Source organism: Podarcis erhardii (assembly GCF_964252035.2).
Source record: "Podarcis erhardii genome assembly, chromosome: 2".
Lineage (NCBI taxonomy): Eukaryota > Metazoa > Chordata > Lepidosauria > Squamata > Lacertidae > Podarcis > Podarcis erhardii.
In genome coordinates, this window is record NC_138498.1 from 60,142,756 (window position 1) to 60,166,308 (window position 23,553).

Genomic DNA, 23,553 nt, shown 5'->3' on the forward strand with positions numbered 1-23,553 from the left:
AAAAAACAGCGATAATTTGTTGTTGACAAAGGACAGCTGGACATATAAAAGGCCCCATTACCTTCAGTAGCTTAGGGCCTCATCAAACCTAAATCTGGCCCTGATGCCCACCCATACAATTGTACTTTTGGGTTGCAAACCAGCACGCGTGCACACGCACGCACACACACACAGAGAGAGAGAGAGAGAGAATGAACTTCCCTTTTTCAAAAGCAAAAAACATATATGTGAACAAAGCAACTTAGTTATTAGCATTTAATTGGTAACATATCCAGACTGTTTCTGTAGCCTTTGACTCTTGTGGCACTGTCCCTTTAAACTGGGTGAGTGTGATGTCACTGTGGGCTTTGAAGGCACTTTGGGAGAGACACAGTGTGAGAGGTTGGAATCAGAGTTGTTTCAGTTCTGAGGCTGCTGAAAGTTGTCAAAGAAACAAACCGCTGCAGTCACTCTGGGACACTGTGGGATGTGGAAAAAAACAGGCTGAAGGAGGCAGATTCAGATTCTCTTCTGTTGCTTGCTTGGTGCTGAAGGAGCTGAATGTGAACTGCAAACTGCCCAAGAATAAAACTGAACAGGACTGCTTTTTTAAAAACAATAATAATAATATTATGGGCAGCCTTCAGTTGGATGATTTTGTAGCTGGATGGGTAGGAGGTAAGTGAGCCTTGTGGGGTGCTGTGAAAAAGGATCAGCAGAGGGGCACATATTGAGCTGAATACTAGTTAACTCTGAGCTTGGCTTATGGTACACATGACATTCTGTGTAAGTGTTCCATGTATGTTAATATGTCCAATTTTGGAAGAAAAATTCTGAATTCAGCAGTATTCCTTGTGCCTCGTGAAGTTTTATCTACTTGTTATGGATATAAAGACCTGTGTGTGTGTTTGTGTGTTTGTGTGTGTGCCAAAGGTAGCATACTCACACTCACAGGTAATGTATGGTTCAGATAAAAAAAAAGTATACTTCTGGGTGAAATACCATTATTAGCATATCCTAAGTCAATTAGCTATGGAGACAGAGCCCGATGTTTGGACAGCTGGGACATTATGTTGGCCAGTCAAAATGCACCATTCATCCACTCCCTTGCCCTTCATGAACTCCAGTTCTTTCTAGAAATCCTGATAAGAAAATATGGATAATTGCCAGCATTTCAAGTCCACTTTGTTGCCTGTTTTCTCTGTGTGGACAAAAAGGCTGATTGCCTCCCCTCACTCTTCTTGTTCAGTTGGATCCAGAGGTACTGTAAGGCCCTACAAAAAAGAGATCATTTCCTCGGATTTCCTCTTCCCATGTAGCTCCCTATCCTCCATCAAAATTTGCTCTGGAGATGTGGGGGAAACATAAATACCAATGGGCTTGATTCATAGATCCAGCGGATTTTTGTTCGTTGAATGTTTCAGTTGATAGAAAGAGGGAAGCAAATTTCACAAATTTATCTGCCAGCAGCCTACTCCACAAAAACTGTATCAGAGGCTCAAAAGAAGACCCCTTACCCCAAAAAACACCATGAGAGGTAACATGGGTAATTTGAACTCCTGACCTTCCGATCGGCAAGCCCAAGAGGTTCAGTGGTTTAGACCACAGCGCCACCTGCATCCCTAGGGCATGATTAGGGGAAACTAAGTGAAAATCACCTTTCCCTCCTCTAACTGAGAGAGCTTCTGCTGGACTGAAGCCAGATCTGCAAAGAGATGGAGCCCTTCCAGGAATGGAAGAACCCCTTTTGCAAATGGAAGGGCTCTGCTGGCTTCACGCCAGTTGTTTTTCCGGATTCCTGTTGAGAATTGAAAGGCAATGCTTGCCACAATGGGCTACTAATAGTCCATGAGTAAATGCACACATACATGAAGCAGTCAAAAGTGGTTCTTGTGGTGACAAGCGCTGCACTGTACATTGATGGGTAAAATCTCTCACCAGCTCCCTTTTTCTCAGAATTTACCAGCTCTCCGAGCAAGCATTTGGGAAAACCTCATCTGTTTTCTAAAAACGTGGACCACAGGAGCCACATGCACCCCAGGAGATCACCTTGTGGCAAATGGTGAAATTTGCCATACATGCACAGCTACTGAGAGCTCAGATAGACAATTTGCCAGATTAATTTTTTTGTAAAACTGTCCAAAGGAAACATTCTGGACAGGAAAAATTACTTTCTGTGCTTTTCTCACTGGAGGAATAGTCATGCAAAAAGTTGCTTCAATTTAATGAGCTCTTAATGCATTGCAGCCCTTGAGATGAAGCTGAAGACAGGAACAGTCATAGCTCAGTGCTAGCAGAGCATCTGCTTTGCATGCAGAAGCTTCTAGGTTATATCCCTGCCATCTCCAGTTTGGGCTGGGAATGTCCCCTGCCTGAGACCCTAGGGAGCTGTTGCCAGTAGACAACAATGAGCTAGACAAACCAGCAACTTATGTTCCTAGAAGGAATCGGAAATACTGGTGTGTGTGTTTTAGTAGAAAGGTCATATTGGGTAGGATGGGCTTTTGTCCCTCCAGTAATGGACAGTTGATTCAGTGAAGGCTTATGTAAGCAGAATGGAGGGAGGAAAGCAATTTTTGCATATTCCCTCTTCTCCCTGCATTATCTACCACCTACCCCTCCAAATCTGCCTGGTGGATTGGGGGACTTTTTGAACCATGCGAGAGGTGGCATGTGGGTGAAGAGGGGAGGGCAAACTGGGATCAATATTCCCCTCCTTGTTCCATTGACAGGAGCCTCTGATGGATTAAAGAGCCTCCCCGTAGCAAGAAGCAGAATTAGATACGACTAATGTATTCCCGAACCTTTGTTCATGTGTTTACTGTATTTTCCAAGTATGACACAAAGTAAGACCCTCCTGGAATGTATCAGGGATTTGTGGCTTTCTCCAGAAAGGAGAGCATATGAAATGTCTGTGATAGCTTTGCAGAGTTTCATTGAGCCTGATCCTCCTTTGAGCCAAAAAGGGGGTTGGTCTGTCTTATCCCATGATTCTTTGTACTGTCTGAGGCAGAATATGCACATATTTTCCCCCTGTGCAATGTGAGAGCTTCCTCTCTTCATCAGGCCCTCATATGTTCATTAGGAATATCACTGAATCTTAGAATTGTCGAGCTGGAAGGGAGCCCAAGGGTCATATTGGTGGTGGGTGATGAGAGGATTCTGCTTCACAGATTACAATGAAGCAGAGAACTGGAAGTACGAGTGGCATGTGCTTCCTTTGGCGCTCTCCACCAAGTCATAAGATTCGAAGTCACTGAAGAGATGAGTTATAGAGAAGAACAGGAGTACAGTCTTCCTTGTTTTCTTCTTTTGAGGAATTTCCCTACTCCTTAGATCGGGTTGCCACATTCAGTGTTTGGCCCTCCTTCTCGGGCCTTGGAGACGGCCTTAGATCTCAGGTCCAACAGCTTCTCCATTGGCTTCCCCACTCTCTCATACCCAGTTCCAGGGCTTGTCCCTCATAATGATGTGAATGCTTGTGCTCTCTTGATATTGACTGTTCGTGCCTTCCTGCTTTTAAGAGGTGCAAAGATGTATAGTACCAAATTGTAATCTTACCCTTTCAGGAGAACCTGAGGTGACAGCCTCTTATTGTTATTTCCAGATTAAGAGTTCAGGCATGCAGGTGTCCCAGGAAAATGTATGAGATCTCCTGAAGAGGCTGCAACAATGTCCTTTAGTTTACCAGAAGTGAGCATAGAAGGAGGTTGGGGTGGAAGATGGACTGGGGGTGTTCCTGGTAACCCTGTTGAATTTCTTAAGCAGGAGAATCATGTGCACCATCTTGAGCTCCTTGGGAGAAAATGTGGTATATATAAATCATAGAATCGTAGAATTGTAGAGTTGGTCATCTAGTCCAACCCCCTGCAATGCAGGAATCTCAGCTAAAGCATGTAAATACATACATACATACATACATACATACATACATACATACAAAGTGGCAAATAGAAAAGCCAGCTATCCCAGGACTCTTGTTTTGCTAATTAACTCTTATAAGAGAGACTGTTAGTTACTTTGCAAAATCCTTGGAGTAAGAGAAATAAGGCTATTTTTCTCATTGCTTCTTACCCTAAGATGTAGAGCTTTTGTAACAGGTGTAAAATTCTTATATTTCACTTGATGAAAGAGTTAAGGAAGGGGGAAGTCTTCAAATTATAGCCTAATAGTGTTTATACACACACACACACACACACACACACACACACACACAGTGGTACCTTGGGATGTGAACGGGATCCGTTCCAGAGCCCTATTCGCATCCTGAACAGAACGTAAGACACAACTGCGCGTCTGCACGTGCGCGTGCCACCTTTTGATGCTTCCGCGCATGCGCATGACGTCATTTTTAGCGTCTGCGTATGCGTGAGCGGTGAAACCCAAAAGTAATGCACTCCATTACTTCCAGGTCGCCACGGAGCGCAACCCAAAAATACTTATCCTGAAGCGTATTTATCCCGAGGTATGACCGTGTGTGTGTGTGTGTGTGTGTGTGTGTATAGTGCCATGCTCATGCAACATCCTCTTCTGTTTTTCAATGGGCAAATGTTCATTTGGCAAATAGCACAGCCTGCCGTCTTGCTATTACCTCCCAAGGGAGCACATTTCATGGCCACCAGCCTTTCCACCTGATTCTGTCTAGTGGCAGTCCCAGACACTGTAGTGGTTGTTTATACTGTAAAGCTCTAAAATGACAAGGTAATTAATGGTAAGGAAAATGTAAATGACCTGTCACCTTTACAGTAGACGCAGGATCAGTTCTAGTGAAGATTTACTAGCGGCAAGTGTTGTTTACTCACATTACTAAAAATAAACTCCAGTTGCACTGTGTGTACACACGTTAAAGAGGGATGGTCTGCCTTGCATGCTATCTTTCTAGTAAATGCACAACATATTTACCATGCTAAAAAGATAGCGTATGAGAAAGCTCTTAGGACCACTGAGTTGATGGCTGATGTAATTCAGCTTCTGTCCTCTATGCGGAAGAAAATCTAAGCAAAGTAACGTAAACATTCTCTGTGCAATTTATCTGTTTAAAACATCATAAAATCATACAGGATCATTTACAGAGATTCTGAAAATTAGATAAACAGGTATGACAATGAAGAGACATTAACAACAACAACAACAACAACTATTTATACCCCGCCTTCCCCAGCCAAGGCCGGGCTCAGAGCGGCTAACAAGCAATAATAAAAACTTTTTTTTATTTTTAAATGATAAATGGGTTGGGTCATGAAATTCTGTGAATGGAGTTCCACTCTTGCAATGCTCCCTCTTATAGATACAGGGAGAGGCAATTTCCATTGAATGGCACTACAGTATATATATTTATATCTCCACTCATTAGTGCATATTCACTGGGTACTTTATAAACACTTTCAGTCCCTGAAAATCTACTCTGGATAATTGGGGGATTCTTCAGTCCTACATGGAAGGTGGTATAGAAGCTTGAAGCAGAAAGGTGGGAAATTTGGCCAAAAATTAAAATAAATCACCTCCATCAGTGAGAGTCTCTGCTGGATCAAAGGCTCTCCAAGAATGAAAGATCAATTCTGGATCCAAAATTCTCTCTCCTATTCCACCTACAATTAATTTTTAAAAAGAAAAAGGGGGGAAGAAGATTGTTACTTCAGGTACAGAACTACTCATGTTCTCAGACTTTGCTTAAACAATATCACAAGGAACAGTAACTGTTCAAATTTAGGCAAATGATAAAAGTATGGTTTTATAAGCAGGTGAGACTGATGGTCCAATGGTCAAGTGCTGTAGAGGGAAATGAGGGGCAGGTAGCCCAGCCTGATCAGATCTAAAATGTGCTGCTAGTGATCTTATAATAGAATTCCAAGAACTGATCTTATTACCACCTTGTGATACAACCCAAGATCTCCGTGGTAGAACATCTGTCCTGGACGCATGAAACACCAGGTCCAATCCCTGGTGTCTCTATGTAGGGATGGAAAAGGCTTGTGCCTGACACCTTGGAACGCCATTGCCAGTCAGAGAAGACAATCTTGAGCTAGATGGGCCATGGGTTAGATTCATTATAAGGCAACTTCCCTATGTTTCTGATAGATAAACAGAACACAATTCTTGCATAGAGAGAGCTATTGATTAAGTGTGGAACCTAAGGCTTGTATCCCATGTAGTGCTAGGTAGCTGCAGGGGCGTAGGAAAGGGGGGTCAGGGTTGGGTCGCCCCAGGTGCCATCATGGAGGGGGGTGACAAATTATCAAGGAACAATTACTGCCCTACTAGGGCGGTTCATAAAAAAAAACTTTTTTTAAAAAAATGCCTGCTCCAAAGGTCTTATCTTACTACACTAGGGATTATATAGCTACAAACGAAATTTCATGCATATCAGTTAATATCTTGACCCTCCTCCACGAAAATAGCTGTTTACTTGGCCTTTTTCCTATGTCATGAAGGCTGAAATTTCAACAAAGCACACACCTTTGCTAGACACTTTTCGGGCACCTGCTAAAAGCCTTCTTCTTTAGGCAAGCATACCTAGATGCTTAGGAAGTTGAAGTAATTTTAATCTTAATATTTTAGCTTTTGTATGTTTTAAAGTAGGATTGTTAATTTTTCTTGATTTTATTGCTGTGGTGTTTTTTTGTTTTGGTAAACCACTCTGCAGGTTTTTTAAAATAAATTTTATTAAATAAATAAACAATAAATATAAATAAAATAACACAAGCCAAAACACAATCCATCCTGTAGCTTTAAGTATCTGTCCATAGTTGCATTCTTGTTATCAGAGGCTCAGAATCCACATTCCTTTGTAAGAAAATGTGAAATAACGTAAAACCATTTTTGCAGGCAAAAAAAAAATCAGTGTGGGGGGCGTGGCAAAATATTTTCCCCACCGGGTACCACCTGACCTTTCTACGCCTCTGGGTAGCTGTCATAGAATCATAGAATTGTAGAGTTGGAGTCATCCAGTCCAGCCCCCTGCATTGTCCCATTGGTGCAAGGATTTATTCTTGCGCAATGGGACTTTCCCCCTCTTTCTTCCCACACCTCCTGTGCATGCCCTGTGCCCTCCCCGCAAAATCTGCTCTGGAGCATTGGGGGGAAATCCCAGAACAGATTTAGGGGGTATGTAGGGGGAGGAGAAAAGGAAAAGCACCATTGCGCAAGTGGAAATTCTTGTGCTGACAGGATGGTTATGCAGCGCTATATTGGATACAAGCCTAACAGTTTCGAAACATTGGCAATATTTAGATCCTTGGTGGAAGGCAAGCCAAAATGCCAAGGTGCTAATTGCTTGGCTTTTAATCTAACAGCTAAGCTGTAGTTGCCAGATATCTCAGTTTGAGAATAACAACCGCAGATACTGATGGGTTCAAACTTGTTCTATAGATTGGTTGTCAGTACATCATCTGTGACTTACCTGGCTAATGACCAAAGACAAGAATGTTCATTTCCTCATCTGTATACTTAAATAAGTTTTGTCATAGCACTCGCTCAGAAAAGTTAACAGTATATTTGACTCCACCTTGGTATGTGCTAAAAGAAACACACCTTTGGTGCAGGAAAGTATAGGTAGCTTTCTCTGACTGAAAGTAATTTGATGGGAATCCCTTCCAATTAAGAGAATGCATCACATATGACAAAAAAAAACCCAACAACCTGAAAAGGGTAGAACTAAATTTTACTCGGGATATTGAAATTAATGGGCTAAATCTGTGATGTTCATTCATTTCAGTGGGTTTGCTCTGAGTAAAACTTAGTTGAATACCACCCTAAAACAGGAAACAGTTTCCAGATGGTTTCCAATAATAGTTGCCAATAAAGTTGATCAAACTAATTGGTTTCAAATTGGTAGGCAAATTCCTGCCCCATTTATTTACACTGATTTACCAATTACATTGGTTTCAATGTTAACTGAACCAAATAGCATGGTAACAATTGGGATCCTCATCAATATTGTACTTAAAAACCTCCCCAGGAGCAAAATCCTCTCCCGGCACCTTACTTCACTGATTACGATGATGCATTAGATATTTTCCTGCTGAATGAGAAACAGGTGGGTAAGAGTTGAGAGTGTTAGCTCAGATTTGGCAGCCTCCTCCTCTCGCACAACTACTGTCTTATTGAAAAACTCTCAGAAATGCTCCCAAGTAAGCAAAAAAACCCAAAAAATCTACACAAAACTGTCATTTATTTTCTCCATGAGAAAAATCTGAAAACTTAATTTCTATATGCATGTTATGCACGTCTTATCCATATTATGTTTAATTATTTGTCTGTATTCTCAGTGTCTCTTGGCAATTTTGAGTCATCTTGATCTCAAATCGGGTGAACACTCAATTGGATGTAAAAATCAATGTTAAGGGTAAAGCTTTCAACACATCCTGACTTGTAAAAGAAAGCTTCAGAGAATCTTTCCAAATACATTCTGTAGATCACTTTTAGCACAAGTTGTGGAGGGTTATGGGCTACATAATTCCTCACAGGGAAAGTACCGCCTGGATAGGTGAATTGAAAATAGGCAATATTTAACTTCAGCTGATGGTCTGTCGTTATTTCATTCATGCATTTTTCATGGCATCCAAACGATTGTGCTCAGGAATATTTTTCTAGAAAAATAGGTGCCAGAACTCACCATGAAACCTTCCTCATTCTTCTGAGAGGTGCCAGAACTGAGTTCCTGTGAGTTCTCCCTGAAAAAAAAGCCCTTATTATGTTCTGACACACAGGTTGGAAACTGCCGGCTCAGGATGCAACCCTAATCCTGGCTAGGCTTAAGAGAGTAGTGGGGCCATTGCTGCATCCACAGCCCCACTGAGCATGGTGTCAAGGGTGAAAGGGAAGGCTGATTGCTGCACCAACCTGGATATGACACAGTGAATGGACCCAGACTGGACCCTATGCTATCATGTGGCAGCAGTGGGGCTGGCCTGAGATCTATTCCAGAGCTTTCTGTTGCCTTCTGTCAATGGGGAACCCACCAGCAGCACTTTCACCCACCTGTTTGGTGGGCAGAAGGGTGGCTCTGTGCTAGAGATGGGGCATCACTCTGCAGACAGAAGTTGACAGAGCTGGGCAGAGGAACCCTTTCACCCAGCCTGGTCCAGAGAAAGTACGGATTTGTACTGACAAGCAATTCCTCTGGGGTGCTTATGCAGCGACCATCTATGGTTCATATTGTTTTCTCAGCTTGCATAATTCTGCTGGTGGGAGCTGACTAGGAATTTACAAAACAGAGAGGTTTGTCGTTTGTTCAGATGGCAACCCGCCCCCCTGGTCATGCTTTGAGGTAAACAACAAGATCCATTTTTAAAAAATGACTTGTTTTTTATTCAGTTGTTTTATTTTAATCTCCAGGAGCTGCTGCTGTAATTGTGGGACATCCTCTGGACACAGTAAAGGTAAATACTGTTGTGGTTGTTCTGAAATCAGTTTAGTATACCTCGGGTTACAGACGCTTCAGGTTACAGACTCCACTAACCTCAGGTTAAGAACTTTGCTTCAGGGTGAGAACAGAAATCGTGCTCTGGCAGTGCAGCGGCAGTGGGAGGCCCCATTAGCTAAAGTGGTACCTCAGGTTAAGAACAGTTTCAGGTTAAGAATGGACCTCCAGAACAAATTAAGTTATTAACCCGAGGTACCACTGTATACAAAACAGAAAGAGATTATGTTACAGAAAACACAGGTACTCTTTGTAGTGAGATACGTAGTGAGAATCTTGCACACCGTTCAGAGATTGAGGTGGTGTGCAACAGTGTGTGTGTGTGTGTGTGTGTGTGTGTGTGTGTGTGTGTGTAAAAGGACCCCTGGACGGTTAATTCCAGTCAAAGGCGACTATGGGGTGTGGCATTCATCTTGCTTCAGGCTGAGGGAGCTGGCATTTGTCCACAGATGGCTTTCCGGGTCATGTGGAAAGCCTGGGGCAGCATTTCACAAATGCATGAAACACCCCCATAGTTGTGTTTAGGGTTGCCACCTTTTCACTGACCCTGCTCTTATGTCTTTATTTCAGAGAAGTCACAGAAATATCAGTGAAGTTTTCTCCATATTTTACCCGCTTATTTTCTTTCCTGCTGTTAATTCACAGAAGTAGGACTAATTTAAAAATGGCAAATCCTAGCTATAATTGGCAGGAAGTTTAGTACAGTAAAGAAGTAAGTTGCAGGTGTCTGCACAATTTATGCCTGGGGGGGGGGGGGAGCCCATATGCCTTTTTTGTCCTGTTTCTGCAATGTTCAGTTCGATTTATTGTATTTAGCGAGCAGTCATTATACACATAAAATTAATAACAACAAGAATACTGCTAATAATAGTGGTTTACATTTTTACTCCCTGACCTCTACAGGATAAATCATTTCCCATTCCCCCTTTAAGTTTCATTACTCGAATCTGTAAAGCCTTGGTAGAAATTTGGATGTTCTAATCTAAAGAATAAATATACCTCCCGATATCAGACAACAAAAAACAGATTTTTGCAAGAGATGTCCTTCCCTTCTGCGATCTTAACAATGGGTGGATGCAATTATTTCTAAGGGCATAAGAAAAAAGGCAAAAAGGGTTTCTGCAATGTGAATCAGAAATGAAGGTCCATGTTATAGAAAACTGGTAGCTGCTCCATTTGGGGGGTTCTTCTAGAGATGCCTTACATTTGTGTGGTTGTTTCCATGGCTTGAAAATATCCAGTGCTTTTTTTCTTAAGAAATGTTTAGGGGTACTCTCATTTTGACTCAAGAAAATCACCATTTTATACTTCAAATCGGGAAAAATAAATACAGTAAATGGACAAAGATTCACAAAATGTTTAGGGGCATGCGTACCCTTACGTACCCCCAGAAAAAAGCACTGAAAATATCTAAAGAGAAGCCACTGTGACTGCAGAAAGCACCACCAGAGTTCAGCTCCTGATTCAGCATGCCACTGCGAACATTATACCATGGATTTGCCGTGCTGCAACCCAAGGAGCACTTTGATGCACACAGATGTCGCTGTAGGTTGCAAAGAAGCCGTGATCCATGTGAGACTCAGCCCTGAGACTGGGTGCCTGTTCCAACCATGGTTTACAGCCTTGTCCATTTTACGATGCAGAAGATGCTAACTGTTGCCAGGGCCAGGATATTGCAGGAGACTGTTCCAGCGTGTAGCAAGTGCTGTCTTCCCATGAACAGGGTTGTGGCTGTGCATGCTTGGAGGGTTTGAAAGCGAGAGGCGTCAAAGTACAGTGCTTGGCTGAATGCTCTCCCCCCCCTCCTTCCTGTTGTTGCTGTGCCAGAGGACTAATCGCATTTGTGTGTTTACAATTTGTTGTGCTGTCCATGAAGCAAGCATCGAAGGAATATGTGCCTTCCAGTTCTGGCAAATGGATTGTTTCATACTGTCGCTGCTGGTAGTGCGTGCCGCGAGCCGACAATAGGTCTTGTGGGAACATTTTTGCTACGTTTCCTACATTTGCTTGAGCACAGCCAAGAAACAAGCAACGCATCTTTCAAGGCTTAAAAGACAACTGTCAAGCTGGCACCTTCTTTGCCCTTGGATCTGGATGCAGCAGGGGAATAGCAACGAGGCAGCTTTGTTGCATTTCCAAATCAGTGGGGGGAAGGGAAAGGTCTTAAATGGTGAATGGAGAAGTGGAGTCATAGAGTAATTCAGTATTTACTGATGAACATAGCAAAGGCGCATCCTGAAGAATAGGGGGGTGAGAATGGGGAGCCGTGAGGAATAGCTTGGTGCATTGAATGTGGATTATGTTCCAGTACATCAGGTCTCTTCAAACTAACAAGTAAGCCATGTAGGCCGTGCTCAGAGGGAGTACTTTGACAAAACTTTAAACCCCATGAGAGATCTGCCAGCCAGAGGGCTGATTTCAGTGAACAAGAAATTAATGTGATGGTCAGTGAATAAAAGGAATTTGGAAGGTAGCTTAAGCAAGCATGACCTGGATTTTAATGTAGCTAAACCAGATTGCTCTTATGGTTTGTGTCTGTGTATGGGTAAGTATGGGACTCAGCTTTTGCTTAAAGCCAGACAGAGACACTTAAGTGCAGCCCAGCACTCTAGTTTTTGATGAATCATTGAGTAACAAATCTGTTAAATGATATGATATAATTAACCAAGCAAATAATAAAATAAAGAAGTGAAAAAGTAAAAGATTGTGCTAAATCCCACATGTGCTGTCTCCCTCTCTCTCCTCTTTTACTTTTTGGTAAGACAGTAGTTAGCCTGGTATTCTATAAAGAATTTAAATGCTATTTCCCAGACTGATGGATCTATACAAGATTCATTCTCATAAATAATATAGGATCCTCCCCATTTTTTTGCCAAAAATAAATAATTTTATCCTACAATGTAGCAGTATATAAATATTTTATATTGTAAACTGTCCTGTGTTCCTCAGATGAAGGGCTCTATAGAAGTAGTAGTAGTAGTAGTAGTAAATACGGTAATTCCTACATTCAAAATATGTTGATAATAGGGGCTTTAGATATCACATTGTGGTTAGAACTGCTTCTGGTAATGCATAGACTGGACAGAGAGCATAATTTGTTGCCCTGATTTTTCTTTGGAACAAAGCAAGAATTATAGTCAAATAAAAGTGGACATTGTTTGTAAAGCATGTGCTCTCGATTAATTGGAAACACATTTCTTTCTGTTTAATTTCATAATTGTGTTCTTCTGCAGACTCGCTTACAAGCTGGACAAGGCTATGGAAACACATTTAAATGTGTTCTCACTGTCTACAGGAATGAAGCTGTAAGTATATAATTTTGTCAGAATACACCATGACAACTCTAGATTTGAAGAGGCCCTCAGCATAGCAGCCTCTGATCCTATTCTGCTAGTGTCTCCCCCACCCACCTGCTCACCATGGCAGCCTTAGCTGTTGTTGGGTGTTAGTAGCAGGCAGTAGTGTTGGTGATCAGAGTGCCAAAAATGGGTGCTGAGCAGCGTTTGGCCCAAGCAGGACATGTCAGGTGCTGAAACTGTCCTTGGAATATACAACACTAAATGGATCAATGGTCTAATTTCATGTAAGGCAACTGGCTCATGATTCTGCTAACCGACATGGCCCATTCTGTGGTGACTTGAGACAGGGCCTTCTTGGTGGCAGCACCCAGATCAGACAGTTCCTTCCCTGAGAAAATGTGATTGTCCCACACACTGTCAAGTTTGAGATATCAGGTAAAAAGATTTTTGTTGGAGATATGCTTTTCATTCTGGGTCTTAACAGTGTTAAAGCTCCACCGCTGCATACCCTCCAACATTTCTCCAATGAAAAGAGGGACGTCCCATTCCATAATGATAATTTAACTATTTATACCCCACACAACTTACTGGGTTTCCCCAGCCACTCTGAGCAGCTTCCAACATATACAAAAATGCAATAAAACATTAAACATTAAAAAAAGCTTCCCTGTACAGGATTGCCTTCGGACGGCTCAGGGGTCGGAGAACTCCAAACCCTCCAACATTTCTCCAACAAAAATAGAGATATCCTAACATAGCCTCCAACACTTCTCCAATGAAAATAGGGACATCCTAAGGAAAAGTGGGACATTCTGGGATCAAATCACAAACCAGGACAGCCTCTGTAAATCAGGGATGTCCCTGGAAAATAGGGACACTTGGAGGATCTGCTGCTGTATGATGTCATTATTTTAGTTATGCTGTTCTTAAACGTATTGAGTTACTGTGTACAATTGCTGCACTTGCTATTGTGTTGCTCAGTGTCAAGAGGAAGGGAGGTATTGTTGTTTTTTAAAGCCATCACTCTTGTCTTATCTGGGTAAAACTGTGATTTTAAAGCTTTCTGGAAGGAACAATCATACACATTCTTATTCACATCCAACTTTCTTTCATCTGCAGGTGGCTGGGTTCTTCAAGGGAATGTCTTTCCCACTAGTTAGCATTGCTATCTACAACTCAGTGGTATTTGGTGTATTTAGCAATACCCAAAGGCTCATTAGCCAACAGCGCTATGGGAATTCTCACCATCCTCCATCACTTGCGGACTTGGCTTTAGCAAGCATGGCAGCAGGGGCTGTTTCAGTTGGAATTGGTGGTCCAGTTGATCTGGTAAAGATAAGGCTGCAGATGCAGACACAAGCATTTATTGCAGGTAAAAGAAAATCAATTTTTTATTTATTTTTAATCTTCTGTGTTTGTTTCTAGCTTATACTTTATCCCACCTTATAATGATATGTCGGTGGTGTTATAGCTAGATATGACCAACATATATGGCTCATTCTTGTATATAATATTTTTTTACTCTACCATGTGTTCTCATATGTGTAGAATGAAGTATACCTAACACAACTCTCATTTAGCATTTATGGACCAAAAAAGTTTAAAATGCTTCTAATTGCAGATGGATAAATATTTAGCCACATGAAGGTGCAAAGATTATTCAGAGTCTGGACCTCAAATTATGTGATGGAAAACATACAGTGAATAGAAGCAGTATTGTGAGGCTCATTCATCTGATATGAGTGGAGAATTTCTCCCGCTCTTTAATTTCCGAGCTTTGAGCTACAGAGAACTACACAAGCAAAAAACAGTATCTGCCACAGTATTGTTTTATTTATTAAAGCAGAAAACAAATAGAAAACAGTAGGTTTTTTATAAGCTGTTAAGGCCAGAACATGAGTATGACAAAGAAAATCTGAATGTATTGTACAGCTCATTTTGAAAAGTGAGCTGTTGTTGAAATGAAAAGATTACCATCAAAGCTGCAGGCAATTTTCCTTCCTCCTTTTTTGCCATTGCTGTCAGTTTTCTCCCAGTGCAATATTAAAGAGGGATGTTCCCAAAACTATTTGTCCTACAGGCAAACCGCATCGCATTAGTCACATGTTTAACTTAGTGTGATTAGCACTTAATCTGACCAGTTGTACTTTAGAGAGCAGTTTCAGGGGCAAAAGGCAGACCAGGAAAGGGTAATTGGCAGCAAAAGTTGGAATAGGACCAGAATGGGAGCAGGTTCCAGATTAAGGTTCTGCAGTGCAGATACTTTTTATTCAAAGTTAACAGCAGCTGGATCTAACACTTCTGTTAAATATGAAAAGTAGTTTGGACCTTAAATTGCAATCCCAAGCACCAGAGCCAGCACTGGGTTTGTAGGTAAGGTGCCCCCCCCACCTTCCCAGAACCACCTGGGAAGAATCATAGAGTTGGAAGGGACCCTGAGGATAATCTAGTCCAACCCCCAGCAATGCAGGAATCGCAGCTAAATAATTCATGACACGTGGCCAGCCAACCTCTGCTTTAAAACTTCCATAGCAGCTTTTAGTCAGACAGAGATTGTCAGAACGAAAGAAGGAACACATGGAAAGTGATGTTCTGAAGAATACCAGGTAACTTGATACTAAGCATGTTTTTCCTTGCTCCAGCAGCCAACCTAAACCTGAAGCACAGAGCGGCTGGCTTTTCAGTAGAGACTGCTTACAGAGGTCCAGTTCACTGTGTTGGCATGATCCTTCGGCAGGAGGGCTTAGGGGGATTGTACCGTGGTTCTTCTGCCATGATTCTGAGGGATATTCCAGGATATTGCTTATACTTCATCCCTTACACGTTACTTTGTGGATGGATCACTCCAGATGGGTGCCTTTCTCCGAGTCCCTTTTCTGTGTGGATGGCCGGTGGCATTGCAGGTATGTCCATTTCTGTTCTCCTTCACCAGAAATGATGCTGTCTAGAGGCTTGATTAAATTTGAGCTCATTTATTCATTCCTAACATGCTTTTTTCTGTAGTGATGGCAGTGTTAGTGGTAGCCCTAGAAGTGTTTTAAATTGAAGACATATTGCGTTTATCACATAAATTGCTCCTAGGATTGCCATCAGTATTCTGAAAAGTTTTAATGTGCTTATCTATTATATGAAATGCACACTGTGCAGGGAGAGGCCCAGAAAAATATGTTATTACTGTGCAATGCACTGATCAGTGTGCATAATTTAGCAGCTGTGTGCTGTGGCTGATGTGGCACAAGGCAATGAGGTGTCTGGCTGGCTGCCTCCTTCCACTTGGTGGCCCATGCCTTTTGAGCAGTAGAGTCACAGTGGAACGGAAGAGAAAAGGTGATGAAAACAGGGCACACAGTCAGAAGAAGCTGACATCTGACTGACACCTTGAGTCCACCAGCCAAGCCAAGCTCATCTCACCTTAAGGATGAGCTAGCTCAGTCTCACTCATCTGCTTGGTGCCTGCCTAAGTCCAATAATTTAGTTTTAATTATTTAATTGGATTTCTATACTGCTTAATCAGCCACAGCTCAAAGTGGTATACATGGTTGCTTCGAAAACCTCCTTTTAACAACAAAGGGTCACGGCAAAGGAATGGTATCCACAATATACAAACCACTGCTCCAAAACCCCACAGACCCCCTTGACATAATTTAAAAACAATGGGAGGACAACATAGACTATGAGATTAACCTCACCCAATGGACTAGAATGTGGTCTAAACCTCCTTTTAAATCCATATCAGCAATAAGGAAATGACTCACCCTGAAACTCACTTACAGATGGTACCTAACACCATGGAAACTGATGCTAATACGCCCAGGAACCTCACCAAAATGCTGGAGAGGGTGCACCTCCACAGGAACATACCTCCACATGTGGTGGGAATGTCCCAAAATCTGGACATCAATCATACAAGAAATAACTAAGCAAGCATTAGAAGTCACCCCAGAACTGGCCCTACTAAACACCTTCCAAGATAATAATGCCCACTCACATCATAAAGAGCTCATAACCCACCTATTCTCAGCAGCCAGAAACATCATGGCCAGACACTGGAGAGACCTGTCAGGAGTAAACATGGACCATTGGTATCAAATAGTATGGGAAACAGCCTTATTAGAAAAGCTAACCAATACCCCGAAACTGACATGGGGACAAGTAGAAGAAGATGCCTTCACCCCGGTTTGTTTCCCCTTTATCACATACATAGCCCAACAAGACAACAACAAGAATCCCCTGACAGCATACGAATCAATCTGGCTAACCTGATTAAAAAATACACACTCACACCCCACTCACACACAAAAACAATTCTCACTACAGCCAACCAAAGACAACCAGCCACACCCTTAGCCACACCCAACCTCTCTCACCACCAAGGAAATACAAATGGATAGTAAGAGAACACATACAAGTAACACTGACACAACCCCTCACACACACTAAGTAGAATAATAGAAGCATAACCACCCCACCCCACCCCACTCACCACTCCCACTCCCCCACTTCCCCCCTTAATTTTTTCTTCTTTTTCCTAATTGTTTAAACCAATTCATAAACCAAGAATTTATACATTGATCACTAATAATGAAACATATGTTCTAGATATTTTCCCACACTTATTGTGCTGTTTTTGTGATATACAAATGACATGAGAAAACTTGGTATGCTTATTGGTATATTATTATTCTTGTTTATAAAACCCAATAAAAAAGTGGTTTACATGGAATATAGTGGGAGGAATTCAACGTTTCGCTCTTCTCAACTTTCTGCCAGTGCAAGCATTTCTGCTTGCCAGAAGGAACAATCCTCCTCTCCTCTCCACCATGAGATATGTGCGGGGTGGGGGGTTCTCCTGATAAGCCAGAGTGGATTTTGGGGGAAGCTTGAGCTTTGAGGGAAAATCCCAGAACAGCAGAGAGCAAGGATTGTTCCATCTGGCAAGCTGGCATTGAATTCCTCCCTATGCATTTTTATGAGCATGGATCTTTCATTGTAAACCACCCTGGTAATTTCTGTAGAAGGATGGAGCATCATTTTACTTAGAAAATATAGTTTACTCCACTGTTGGCTCTCTGTTACTGAAGAGCAGAAGCCCAGCTGAAGAAAGTAAGTTAAGTGACAATTCCGGCACATTAACACCATCTCACTTGAAAACAAAGTAGCTGCCAGTTAACAAGAAGAGGACCACTAGTACAGGCATAGGCAAACTCCGGCCCTCCAGATGTATGAGACTACAATTCCCATCATCCCTGACCACCGGTTCTGTTAGCTAGGGATGGTTGGAATTGTAGTCCCAAACATCTGGAGTTTTCCTATGTCTGCTCTAGTATTTCACAACACTGGCACCATCTCAAGTCACTGTCCTGTAAAAACACATTTAGCCCAATGTGAAAAGCCCCAGATTTAACTGTAGCAAGCAATCCATATTTATGAAACTGTAGTGCATTAACATTTCACAACAAATACTACATTCAAAACTCTGCAGTTCTTAAATGTCACCTCTTTTTAGTACTGAACAGAGAAACACTTAGGAGAAGGGGGGAAAATAAGTCATTGAATAAAATAGGTCAAAATCTACTTCCTGAAATCTCACTTCCCTGCTGTAGCAAGAAACATTGACAAGCTTGTCTGAAGCATATGAGGTAATTTTAAATGGCAAGCTAGGGCCACTTCAGAAGTGGATATATTTGTTATTAAGTACAGTACACCCGTCTACCATTCAACAAACAATGAGCATGTTGTATTTAGACAAGCAAGCCAAGTACCATTAGCTACCAATCTAACTTTATTTTAACCAGGTAGCAAAATTCACATTATCTTAAGTTTCATATTCTAGCATATTTTTTATAGCTTGACTCCTAAAGACGACTACCATTCTCTTTGATGAAGGTGGTCAGAAGGCCTTTTGTATTCATATCTAATACTTTCCCCTTTTCTCGTAGGAGCAATATCTTGGGGAACAGCCACTCCTATGGATGTTGTCAAGAGTCGCCTTCAAGCTGACGGGGTTTATTTGAACAAATACAAAGGAGTCATTGACTGTATCTCCCAAAGTTACCACAGTGAAGGTCTAAAAGTAAGCACTATCAAAATACTAAATATCAGGAAATAGGTTTTGGTAACAAGTTGCATGTGGGTGTATTGTCCCCATGGCAGCCCTTATTTACAACTTAACTAGCAGAGTTATGCATAATGAAGAAATGGAATTCAAGTCCAAATGGCCTTGAATATCCATGATAACCATCTTCTGCCTCCAGTAAATGGGGCCTACCCACTTTTTTATTTTCAGGGCCCACCTTATTTCTATGATTGTAAACTGTTTTTAACATGGTGTTTTATTTGTTGTAACTCACTCTAGGACCTTAGGGTGGGGGGTAAGGTAAAGGTAAAGGGACCCCCGACCATTAGGTCCAGTCGTGACCAACTCTGGGGTTGCGGCGCTCATCTCGCTTTATTGGCCGAGGAAGCTGGCATTTGTCCACAGACAGCTTCCGGGTCATGTGGCCAGCATGACTAAGCCACTTCTGGCGAACCAGAGCAGCACACGGAAATGCCGTTTACCTTCCCGCCGGAGCGGTACCTATTTATCTACTTGCACTTTGATGTGCTTTCGAACTGCTAGGTTGGCAGGAGCAGGGACCGAGCAACGGGAGCTCACCCCGTCGCAGGGATTCGAACCGCTGACCTTCTGATTGGCAAGTCCTAGGCTCTGTGGTTTAACCCACAGCTCCACCCGCGTCCCTAGGGTGGGGGGTAGGTAATTAATAATATTACTTGCCATGCTGTGGTGGCAGACTGCACATCCCCCATTCTCATGGACCATAATTTTTACAGACATTCCTTTGCCAAGTGAAAAATGTTGCCTCATGTCACTTGAAAATCATGCAGACTAAAGAATTACAGCTTGAAGTTTTGCTCATTAACCATTGCTGATCATGGAGCTGTTTATAACTGATAAGAAACCACTAAACAAGGCTAGCTAGTTGTTCTGGTCGATATGAATTATCCTCATTTTGTGATGTGGGAAGCAGGCACGTGGAATGTCAGTACCAATAAATCAGCACTTGCTTATAGATGATTAAATCCTGCTATCTCAGCACTTACCTCAATCATCATCATCCTGTTTATCTCAGCTCATCAGCCTTAGGATGCTGCCATGAATATTCCCACTGCGAATTTATATTGCCTGCAGCCACCCACAGCTGTATAAACAGATATCATCAGTGGAAAACAACATCACCCCAGACAACTCCTTGTTGTCTATATGGCATCACAATTGTGGAAACTTCTCCTTCTGAAGTTTGTCTAGCACCTAATTTATATATTTTCCAGTGCCAGGTGAAGACAGTTCCCTTTCCACAGTCTTTTGGATAGGCCTTCTGAAAATCTGAGACCCTTATGACGGATGGGGGTGCTGATATGTTTTTAAATGTAATTTTCATATTGTGTTTTATACTGTTGTGACTTTCCCTGTGATCGATTATGATGAGGGGTGGAATATTGATTTATTTAACTTATTAAATAATAATAAATAATAAATAATTATTTATACCCCGCCCATCTGGCTGGGTTTCCCCAACTACTCTGGGCAGCTTCCAGCAAAATATTAAAATACAATAATTCATCAAATATTAATAACTTCCCTAAAGTAACCTGGACACAAAACTGCTCACTGACCAGTCCTTGTATCCATTTCAAATATATATATTTTAAAATCATCTTTTTTAAAAAAAACCACTTGGGCGGGAAACAACCTTGTTCAAATTCATTTTGGCTCTATGCCTATAAACATAAAAGCACAAAAGAGAAAACCGTCAACGAGGAGAACAGACATGGGAGGAAAGATTCTCCTGAAATCCATTGTCATGGACTGGCTGGATGCAGAAGATTTGTGGAAGGCACCAGGCAGGCAACCCCCAACAGAACCACATGGGGATGAAGGCTCAGACACACAGGGGATTGGTGGTGGAACAGCAATGAGTGGTCAGAGGAAGAAGGAGCAGTCATTGCTGTTCCACCACCAATCCCCACGACGGGATGAGCTCCCATTGCTCGGTCCCTGCTTCTGCCAACCTAGCAGTTTGAAAGCACGTCCAAGTGCAAGTAGATAAATAGTGGGAAGGTAAACAGCATTTCCGTGCGCTGCTCTGGTTCACCAGTAGCAGCTTAGTCATGCTGGCCACATGACCTGGAAGCTGTATGCCGGCTCCCTCGGCCAATAAAGGGAGATGAGCACCGCAACCCCAGAGTCGGTCACGACTGGACCTAATGGTCAGGGGTCCCTTTACCTTTTAAGCATATATTCAACACAAAAAACCGTGACAATTTGTCGTTGACAAAGGACAGCTGTAAATATAAAGGGCCCCATTACCTTCAGGAGCTTAGGGCCTCATCAAACCTAAATCCGGCCCTGGTCATTTATTAATTATCACAATCCTTTTAGAACATTAATGAGAAAACTGGAGTCTCCTGATGTCTAATTCCCATTTGTTAGGTCCTATTCCAATTATGTTCTGTCCAAAATGCAAATTGATAAGCTCTTTTGCTATAAACCTTCCTTCTTTGTTCTGAACAGGTCTTTTTCAGGGGCCTTACAGTGAATGCAGTGCGAGGATTCCCAATGAGTGCTGCCATGTTTCTTGGATATGAACTTTCACTCAAAGCTCTAAGAGAACAAGCAGAAGCAAATCCTTGAATTCCAGGTCAGCTGCATGGTAATGTTTTGAGATTTCATGCTTTTTCTGTCTATACAGCTAGGGAATTATTGCAACACCAAGGTAGACAGTGATGCTACATATATTTATTTGAAGGCAATTTCCACTTAAACCAGTTAAAAATACTTTCACATAATTGTCAAAATCCAGCACAGACTTGAATGCTCTCCAGCACATTAAAATTAATGTAAAACCAATTAAGGTTGTATTCCTGCATGGTCTGCCTTGCGAATGAGTCTCATTCAACTCATTGAAGTTTACTTCTAGGCATGTGTGCATAAGATTAGACTTTAAATGAACCAGATCGGCTAGGAATGGAAGAGATATTCAATGTAGTACTTACGTAAAGTCGAATCTACCAAATATGCACTTTTTGAAGCAATATATGAACCAAGACACACATTTGCACTACTCTGAATTTTGTGATGCAGTTCTTCACCCAAACAATATTTACAGCAATGCATATATTAGGGGAAAGTATGCATTACATGAAAATATTAGTGAAAATGACATCAAAAAATTCATTACAGTAGGGGAAATTGCTTACAAAAAATGGTACATTGGTCAAAACTGCGTATAAAAATATTTTAATTAGGAGAAATTTGCATGAAAATTGACTTTTCATGAGGATTTCTTTTTTAAAAACCTCAAATTGCTGCAAAATGTGGAGAACGTAATTTAAGATTTGAAAATGAGATATGGCGAGAACTAAAATTGACAGATCCTTCGACCCCTTAACCTTTGTGTCGGATTGTTGCCACTAAGTCCACCATTCCCTCATTTTCAGACAGAAGCACCATTCTTTATATAGCTAAAACTGCACTGTGCACACACAAGAGGGTGGTATCAGCTGGCTTGAGAGATTCCCAATGTTTGCAGAAGTAAAAATAAATAAATAATAAAAAATAGTGGAGGAAGCAAAACCCAACAGCCTTTTGGGAACATAAGCTGCCATACAGTGTCAGAACACTGGTCTTACCTACCTATTGTCTACACTGACTGGTGGCACCTGTCCAGAGTTCCAGATGGGTCTCACCCAGCCTGACACAGCATAGTTCTGGTCATGGGAGTAGCTTACTCAGGACGGGCCCATCCAGTAGATCTGTTGCAGGAATATTGGTCATGTTTCTGGAAGTTGGTTTTGGCTTTTCCAAGAAACTAGTTTAAGCTTTATAAGCTCTTAAACATTCACAACCAGTTCAACCAGAGATGATGCAGGAATTCCAAATTAATGTGTGTACCACAGGCACCAGCTACAGTACAATACCAAAGTCTCCAAAATGTTGCTGTATGTCAGCAGCTTGTGGGATTGCTTTTCTGATGACTGTTTCTTTTGATCCTAAGGGAACTTCTGTACTTGACCACTTCCTGAGCCAAATCAACTGCACGGCCTTGATTTTACCAACATGGAATATGAAGTGAAGAAATTTCATCAGAGAATGCTCTGTTCACGATGAGTGATTTTTGATATGGCACATGGACTGAAGAGTTTCGAGGATGGATCAGCTGAATTCTCATTCAAATCCTCTCTCTTCTAAAATGTTTTGTTCTAAAGACAAAAACAATTTTAACATGCTCATGGTTGTCTGGCAATGATAAAAAACATTTATTGGTGAAGTAAGAGTCCAACATGTTCTGCTGGGAAACGACCACAGATGTCACTTTCTAGCACCATCAGTAAGTAGTTAATTGTGGTCCTTGAAGAATCAAAGAAAATATATTCCCGTGTACCAAACTGTCTTCCTGTTTGTTGCCATGTGACTAGATACTTTATCCACTGTAAGACAAGAAAGAATGTAATAACCTCATGAAGAGTTTAAGCATTTATGTAGCAAATTTACACTTTTGATTCTTTCCCCCCATCCCAAATGTAACTCAATGTGATAAACTTATTTGTACTGTCCCATGATGTTGCGCTCTCTGACATTTTATCTTATGGAGCATGGTTCGTTGCACCAAATGAGAATCCAGATGTAAGCTCAAGTAAATCAGGTGGAATCACTGTATATCTGCCATCCATTCAGCACTGCTGTGGGTATCTGACTCCTAGTTGGCTCCTGTTAGTAAATGGGTGGCAGAGGAGTAATGCATGCAGAATAAGGCTAGGCTGCTGTTTTCAGAATTTCCCCTAGTTAGCCCTTCT

The 23,553-nt window shown here is 41.7% G+C and overlaps 1 protein-coding gene across 7 annotated transcripts; it reads left to right on the top strand.

Moving 5' to 3' along the window:
* The first annotated feature begins 374 nt into the window (after positions 1-374).
* SLC25A48 (solute carrier family 25 member 48) lies at positions 375-23,235 on the top strand. 7 transcript variants are annotated; one of them, XM_081850436.1, is made up of 9 exons: positions 622-657; positions 3,587-3,672; positions 9,316-9,359; positions 12,634-12,705; positions 13,819-14,071; positions 15,342-15,602; positions 18,639-18,772; positions 21,272-21,398; positions 22,755-23,235. In XM_081850436.1, exons 5-8 carry the CDS (start codon positions 13,840-13,842, stop codon positions 21,389-21,391), a joined length of 747 nt encoding a protein of 248 aa, XP_081706562.1. In that variant the 5' UTR covers positions 622-657; positions 3,587-3,672; positions 9,316-9,359; positions 12,634-12,705; positions 13,819-13,839; the 3' UTR covers positions 21,392-21,398; positions 22,755-23,235. The 7 variants fall into 7 exon arrangements, with proteins under 7 accessions (XP_081706559.1, XP_081706558.1, XP_081706560.1 ...); XM_081850433.1 differs by lacking the exon at positions 3,587-3,672 and having other exon boundaries at positions 375-657; positions 21,272-21,410; XM_081850432.1 differs by lacking the exon at positions 3,587-3,672 and having other exon boundaries at positions 375-657.
* The last annotated feature ends 318 nt before the right edge of the window (positions 23,236-23,553 follow it).

What these genes read in the sequence shown, in the direction of transcription:
- SLC25A48 (XM_081850433.1), top strand. Translation starts at nt 612, where the DNA reads ATGGGCAGCCTTCAGTTGGATGATTTTGTAGCTGGATGGGTAGGAG. An exon ending in CTGTCTACAGGAATGAAGCT is followed by an intron (nt 12,706 to 13,818) that starts GTAAGTATATAA and finishes TTTCATCTGCAG; the next exon opens with GTGGCTGGGTTCTTCAAGGG. An exon ending in GATGGCCGGTGGCATTGCAG is followed by an intron (nt 15,603 to 18,638) that starts GTATGTCCATTT and finishes CTTTTCTCGTAG; the next exon opens with GAGCAATATCTTGGGGAACA.